The following is an 8,138-nucleotide window of genomic DNA, read 5'->3' as shown; positions in this document are numbered from 1 at the left end:
ACGAACTTTTGGAGTATTGAAGGCTAGATGGGAGATATTACAACATAAGCATGCCAATTACACATACGAGACACAAGTGAAGATCGTGCTAGCATCTATGGCAATTCATAATTATATTAGAAGAAAAGATACACGTGATGAAGAATTAACAAGGTGCAACAAGAATCTTACACTCCAAATAATGGTATTGATAGTTGAGGATCTAGCGACATTAATGAAATAGATAAAGACACAAGTACACAACGGTAGAATATATGATTTATATATGAGTCCAGTTAGAAATATGATTGCAGGAGATCTAACCAAACCAAGATGAACGTTTATTGAATAGTAATGTATTTTTGTAGAAGTTTTATGTCATCATCGATATAAATTTATTAAAAAATGATGGTATAACTCATAAAAACCAAGTAGATACATACAAAATATAAGTTATAGGATAATATGTAGCCATGCCCCTTTTGGTCATTTTACTAACATAAGCTAAATAAAAAAAGATAACACAAACAGTTAAAAAGAGCTTATCAACATGCAGAATATAAGCTAATCTAAACACTTAAAAAACTTATAAAATAATAGAAAATAAGCCATAAGCTACTTTAAAATATAAGCGTAAGTCAAAAAATAAAGCTATGCCAAACACCCCCTGACCAAATTGGCTTACACTCACCGCTTCAACGTCCGGAATCGACAACGCTCAGGTTTTATCGACAGAGGCACCCCATTCGTCCACTTGATATTTTATATTTTTTTCTATTCAATTTTTTATTTTTGTGTCGATACCATAACGCACTCGACAGAAATCGAGTATTACGCTTTAGTTTTGTAACCGCCTAGGTTTTATTTACCGGCGAAGACTAACCGGTTATAATTATTATTAAGGGAGCGTTTGGGATTGCTTATTTTCACCAACTTATAACTTATTAACTTTTAAAATTTTAAAATATAATAAGATGTTTGGCATCGTTTATATTGAGAGAGAGGAAAATTTGATAAAGTTACGCTTTTATAACTTATTAACTTAATAAATTTAATTTATTAACTTAACAGAAAATTATAATTATAATTATAATTTGAAAAACCCTTACCCTCCCTCAAATCACTGCTTACCACTCTCTCCTCCAATTGCCGTGAACCGCTTTCACCATCTCGAACCCTAAAGTTGAAACCATAACCCTTACAGTTGGCGCAATGAAGGTAGAAGAAACCCCGTGGTCGGCGGAGCACGAATGTGTTCCGTTGAAGCAGCGGTTGAAGATGCTACGCGCTAAGGCTCTTGCATCCCAACCCAATGCGTAAGTGTTTAGCTTTTATTTTACTTATTATTGGACTTGCATTCGGATTGATTTTCACTGTTTTGAGTGTAGATCGTCTTTAGCGGATGCTGTATGCGAACCGCTGGTAAGTTATCATTTCGATTAATAGTCGGATTTAGGGTTTATACATTAACTGGTTTTCTATTGAAAATGTAGGATTCTGTAGCTTCTAGGCCTGGTGATATTAAAATTACTGAGGATTTTGATCATGTTCCGCTGAAACAACGACAGCGGATGCTGCTGCTATCAAGGTTATTATTTATAGCTTATAGTTTTCTGTTGCTAGTGAATATGTCAGCCACTTTTTTCTGATTATCTTCCACACTTTTAATCTTCATTTGTAGGGAAGCGGTTAGATCCACCAGACCAGCTATGAGGGTAATTGTTTTTTTTAAGACAGTTTTCTAGCATGCATGTTTGTTTTACTTCATTATCAAGAGATGGGAGTTTTTTGGTTGACTTTGTCATCGGATTCCTATTTTGATATAACTGTATAGAGCAATATCTGAAACGTAATTGACGATATCTCAAATTCAACTGAAACTTTGAAGGCACGCGTAATGATTGAAAAATGCATGCCTGAGGCGGAATCGCAAGAGACGCTACCAGGAAAGCACCTAAGGGCCTTGAGGTGTCGCCTCATGCACATTTTGGTTAAAATTGGGGTCTATAGGAGGATGATATCAGATATGTTAAAACAACCAAAGGGATTAAGATATTATGAATGGTTTACTTGATAAAAAGGCTAATAGGTAACACAGACGAGTCAAATACTGTGGTTGTACATAGTTAGAATGTACATGCACTAAGTTAAAAAAACTCTCGTGACTTATCATTAATGTTGAATTCCATGTTTTAACATTGCTAGGCTTATTTACACACTATTTAGTTTTTAACTTTTCTGTGCTTACTTATTGCTTTAAGCTCATTGGTTTATCTCATATGATAAGAGGTTGCTAAACTTTCATGTTACAGTTTAACTCACCAGATCTATCTACAAATTCAGTCGGTATGACTTTGAAATGCAGTTCATCAAATGGTATTACTGCTGTTGCTCCTACACGGACACATCAACATGAAGACACCACTAAACCAAAATCACATAACCTCAAAAATGTTCATAAAGAATCTAAACCATGTTCCTCCACTAGAAGTGATACTAATCTAAACCGCGTTTTACCTTCAACACCCTTTTCAAATGTTAAGGTTGAACCTTTAGAAGGAGACTTTGAAATTCCAAACCGAAGCATAGGTAACCAAGTATCTGTAAAGGCTGAAGATGTAAACAGTTCTGAAAATTTGGAAGATATAATAGATCACATGATGCTTGGAGATAGGATGAGATTGCTGGCATCAAAAAAACATTATAAGACTAATGTTTTTGAGAATTTTGAGACGGGTAATGCGCTTAAGTCAAAGTTATCCAAGTCTTCAAAGCCATTCGTGCTTAAACGACCGCGCAAACGGAGGATAACCGCAACGTAAGTTTTTTTTGTAATTATGTATTTGGTTGTGTGATTAGTGGGTTGATGGTAATTTTGGATATTAAATACAGGGACTCAGTTGAAACAGCATTAGAGGAAGATGCACCTGGCCTTTTAAAGGTACTAATTGAGAAAGGAGTTTTAGTTGATGAAATTAAACTCTATGGAGCAAATGAGGGCGATGAACCGTTGGATGATTCACTGATTGATGAGAGCTTTTCAGATCTGGAGGATGTAATTACAAAGGTTGGTTAATTATTTCGACTTCCTATTGGGAAAACGTGCCCGCATTGTCTAAAAAAGGAAGCAAAAGTGAAAAAGAAAATTGGAAAGAGGAAATGAGCAGGCTTGTAAACGAATTAACGAGCACAGACGGAGCGTGTCTGTGTTTGTTTGTTTAACTTTAACCGTACAAACGATCGAACATGAACAATTAAACTAACAAGTTTACTTGTTCGTGTTTGTTTGTTAAGAAAATGAGCGTGTTTTTGTTTGTTCCTTAATTATATAAACGAACGAACATAACCGAACATAGATGAACGAACATAACCAACTGAACACCGATCAGTAGTAAAGGTGAGCACTAATCAGTTGGGCATAAAAGTTCATAAAACTAGATTTATTGTATTGGGTGATACTCTAATTTCATAAAATTGTACTGAATTGTAATGGGTTTAAAGAGTTAAATGAACATATAAACGAACGAATTTAAACAAATGTAAAATAACCAACATAAATGAATGTAAATGGACAAGCTTGAACTAATGTAACTGAACAGACACAATCGAACGCTCAAGAAAATAAATGAACGAACGAGACATGTGTTCATGCGTGTTCACCTAACTAAATGAACAAAATGTTTTGTTCTTGTTCGTTCATTTGGTTAATTAACGAACTTCTTGCTGAACGGTTAACTGAAGGTTTGGCTCGTTTATAAGTCTAGAAAGTAGAAACAAAGCACACTCAATGGTGATGAATAAATGCTTTTTAATATCTACAGTAAAGCGTGCAAATGTGTTAATTTGGCAGGTAGGGTAACCATTTAAAACAGGTTAAGGTTGCAATGGTTAACTTTTTTTAAAGTTAAAAACAGGTGGTGTTAGCATGATCTAAGATGCTTCTTGTTTAATCTGATTTTGTATTTAATAAATGGTTAATGTATCAAATATAATGTAGTTGAAAAGTATTATGGATTAAAGTTGCACTTTTGGATTTTACTTGTTTGACCTGCTTCTTTGTGTAAACAGGTTTTCTCTCAGCAGCAGTCATTATTTAAGTTTGCTCCAATAAGGTGCGGCAGAGGAGAAAAAACTAGTTACTGCTTAGCTTGTCTTATTTCACTTGTGGAGCAGGTGCGTATTTTCAAGCCCGTAAATGCGAATTTTTTATACATGTGTTTTTTAAAGTCGGGATAATTTCATATATACTCTTCAAACTTTGTTATAAATAATAGATTAATATCATATATACCCTAGAAAAAGTCATAATATGAATGTAGTAATGTACCCATTATCAAATTTATGAAATTCATATCCTTTCTCTTAAAACCTGCACTATGATATGAGAGTTTGGAGTTCAAGGAGAAAGAGAAGGGTTTAATGGTTATATTGTAATTTGTATTTAATGAAATGTAATATGAGTTGTTCAGTATTTAGAATGGGTATATTTGATATCAATTTATTTGTTGGGTAAATATGTTACTGTGCAAGTTTTCAGGGGTTTATAATATGAAAGTGCCCCTTCAAAGTTATGTAAATTTGTTTTTTATAGTTGGGATAATTTCATCGTGGTCCCTTCAAAGTTTTATACATTTGTTTTTGTAGTTGGGATAATTTTATATATTCCCTTCATAACTTGTTAAAATATCATATTTACTGAACAAAAAGCCATTATATCGAACGTACCCATTTCCAAATTTATGACATTTATATATTCTCCTAAAACTTGCACTATGATATGGGAGTTTGGAGTGCAAGGAGAAACAGAAGGGTATAATGGTCATTTTTAAATTTGTGTCTAATGAAATGTGTAAATATGATATGTTTTTTTTTGTTGGATAAATATTATATTTTGCAAGTTTTTAAGGTTTATAACATATGGTGTTTTTGCCATCTTTTGCAGGCACGTTACTTGCGTGTTAGAAAGTGGCCAGTTGAATGGGGTTGGTGCCGAGACCTCCAGTCGTTCATTTTTGTGTTTAATAAACATAACAGGTTTACCATTAACAATTTACATTAATATGCTTGACATACCCTTTAAAAAAAATAGTACTTTTAATGATATTTTTTTTACTTGTATACAGGATAGTTCTGGAGCGTCCCGAATATGGATATGCAACATACTTCTTTGAATTGGTGGATGCATTACCCGTAAATTGGCAGATCAAGCGATTGGTCAAAGCAATGAAACTTACTAGTTGTACGAGGCTTACTCTCATCGAGAATAGAACACTGACGGTAAACGTTTACAATTTCTTAAGAAAATTTTATTATAAAATGGGCTGAGGGTTGACCATTTTTAAAGTCTTTATAATAGTTAGTTCTATAATTATGATTACAAAACGATAGTATTACAGTGTTGGTTTTAAATTACTGAGGCATGAAGTGCTATGTACAAACAAAGAAGCTTTATGTACAAGCAAAAGCTGTACCTTCTAACTCTTTTACATCAGTCTTTTGATGTAGTAAACCGATCATATTTATTTATCTTATGGGTTGTTTTTACATATAAACCTTCTAGATATCTTAATTTTGACCAATTTTGACCCACATGCTCATGAGGCGCCGTCTCAAGGCCTTGGGACTAGGGGTATAAACGAGCAAAGTCACTCACACGAGCTACTTGAAGCATGTTTAATAAACGAGCTTGACAAGCTAAGTTGCTTGCGAGTTACTTGAGACTGGCTCACTAAAAGCTCGAGTCGAGTCGGGTTTAAACAAGGTCGAGCCTAAAAATAATCTTGTTTAATAAACGAGCCCGAGCTTCACTTGTTGAGTTTGAGCTGGCTTGCGAACTTAGACGATCCTATTCTATATAATTTTTATATTTAATATATTAATTTTACATTTATATAATAACTATTGTTATACATAAAACTATGATAAAAGTAATTTAAAGTGCGTATTGTTTATTTTAAAACTATATAAAATAATTAAAAATGTGTATAAATTAATTATAAATAATAAACAGCTTGTTTACACCCAAACTTAGATTACAACCTGTTGAGCTTGTGATCATTCGTCTCTTTTGTAACTAAGACAACGGTTCTATGTTGGTGTAGGTTGGGGATGATCTGACAGAAGGTGAAGCGCGTGTGTTAATGGAGTACGGGTGGATACCCGACACTGGTTTAGGAACAATGCTGAACTATTGTGATAGAGTGGTTCATGATAGGAAGAACGAGAGTGAGAGTGACGGATCAGAGTGGAGGTCGAAAATTGGCAAGATACTTACTGATGGTTACAATGGTGGAATCATAGTCCCAAATGATATTCCAAAGAAGGTTATGGAATATGGCCTCAATCACACCCCTGAGATCAAGTTGGAGTACTAGGTAGTTTTAGTTTGTTACTTTTGTTTATGTAAAAAGTCTGGTAAGATTTTTTACTTTTTTGGTCGTGAATAGTGTTTGGTTTTTAACAAAGTTAATTACATGGAAGAAAACACCTGGTTTGCCAAACCGGTTTTTGTTTGGGACAACCATAATTTGGGGTTATTGGTTTGACCAAGGTTTTAAAAAGGTCTGAACCGGCGAAACTGTGCTCAAGCTCAAGCTTTGCTTGTTTTGAGTTTATGTGTAAAGCTTGAGGTGATGAGTTCGTATTGTAAGTAGTTTACGATGTTTAAATCGACTCATGTATATTTTGTTGAGTATATATATTAACTTAATGTCTTTTGTAGAGGTGAGCAATCGGTCAACCCTGGCTTGGCCCAGCCCGAACTGACTTGGGACCGAGAGTTTTGAGACCATTTTGTAAAAAAAGAAAATAAAAAAAGAAAATGAGGGCTGAAGATCGGACCATGTGGGGGTGAGGCGGTTCAGATTTTTCAGTAGGTCAGGTTGGACCGTCGGTAGTGGTCGGGTAAAAATGTATGGTTTTTTAGCTTATTTGAAGAAGTTTATTTGTGTAAGGGTGTAAGTTATTAATTTGTCTTTAAATGGTGATGGATTAATATTATTGAAGCAACTTATTATTGTAACAAATTAAAGAATGGTGGATTTAACAACTTATTATAAACTTGCAGAATATAAGCTAATCCAAACACTTAAAAAGAGTTTATCAAATAATAAAAAATAAGCTATAAGCTACTTTAAAATATAAGCATAAGCCAAAAAACAAAAGCCAGGTCAAACACCCCCTAAACTAAGTTATGGATATAATGTACGGGTAAGAATTAAGTTAAAACAAATATGTGGGTAAATAAAGGCCGGAGTTCACGTTTAAACTTGAGTGATTTAGAGGCTGTGAATAATTGTGGATCTAAAGTGGCTCAGTTTCATATTTAAAGATAGATCGCTACATAAAAAATAATGTTATATAAAACGAAAAGCTAAAGTGTTTGCAGGTTGGGCAAACGCTAGAGGACCTGACCTCCCTTGGCCGGTTCTTTAAGGTTCAACTATTTTTGAGGGGGAAAGGATCTGCTTTGACCGGGTAGAAAGCAGGTTGCTAACGGGTTAAGGTCTGATCGGGTCAACTAAATTCAAACAACGGTGACACCGGTTTGGGTTTAAACCCGGTTTTTCATGGGTAATAGAAGATGGTTTTTGTATTTGTGAGTGTATGCATAAGAAAATGCACATCTAAACATTGTATTTATATTTAGAAAATGCATTACTTTCTTTTGATTGAAGTTTTAGTTCATGGTGTCTAATTTCTTTGCATGCTGGTTTGATTAAGATTAATTTTTGACGAAAAGCTTATATATATATATATATATATATAGGCAAAGTATAGAATGAAAACCCACTTAAGTTGTGAAAACCCGCGAAAACCCTATGTAACATCGTTTTTTTTGTTACATGTAATATATGTTGTAACATTTAATACAAAACATCGAAACATTAAAAAAAATTGTTTTGTTATTTTTTAACATTTTTTTACTAATTTTTTTATATGACATATAGTACACATTTTCTCACTCTACATGCAAGTCATATTATAATTCCCCCATCATTTTAAAACGTCTATAACCTTTTCATATGATATTTTTTTTATAAAAAAAAATCACCATAATAACAAGCGTTTTTTTATCTTTAATATGGATATCATTTTGTAATATAAAAATTAAAACAAAATTACGTCATTATATCTTTTTGCTTACCATTGTGTCTTTT

At 33.5% G+C, this 8,138-nt stretch overlaps 1 protein-coding gene across 1 annotated transcript; it reads left to right on the top strand.

Annotated features, from left to right (window-relative positions):
- The first annotated feature begins 1,664 nt into the window (after positions 1-1,664).
- On the top strand, positions 1,665-6,449 carry LOC143570139 (uncharacterized). The gene is made up of 7 exons (XM_077055878.1): positions 1,665-1,694; positions 2,292-2,797; positions 2,872-3,046; positions 4,048-4,152; positions 4,922-5,013; positions 5,103-5,256; positions 6,081-6,449. The coding sequence occupies exons 1-7, from the start codon at positions 1,689-1,691 to the stop codon at positions 6,351-6,353; spliced, it is 1,311 nt and encodes a 436-aa protein (XP_076911993.1). The 5' UTR covers positions 1,665-1,688; the 3' UTR covers positions 6,354-6,449.
- The last annotated feature ends 1,689 nt before the right edge of the window (positions 6,450-8,138 follow it).

The sequence above is a fragment of the Bidens hawaiensis genome, unplaced genomic scaffold, assembly GCF_021521415.1.
Source record: "Bidens hawaiensis isolate Kalapana, Puna unplaced genomic scaffold, B.hawaiensis_p1.1 tig00001269_1, whole genome shotgun sequence".
In the NCBI taxonomy this organism is placed as follows: Eukaryota; Viridiplantae; Streptophyta; class Magnoliopsida; order Asterales; family Asteraceae; genus Bidens; species Bidens hawaiensis.
The sequence above is the reverse complement of the archived record's forward strand: the minus strand, read 5'-3'. Positions and strand labels throughout refer to the sequence as shown.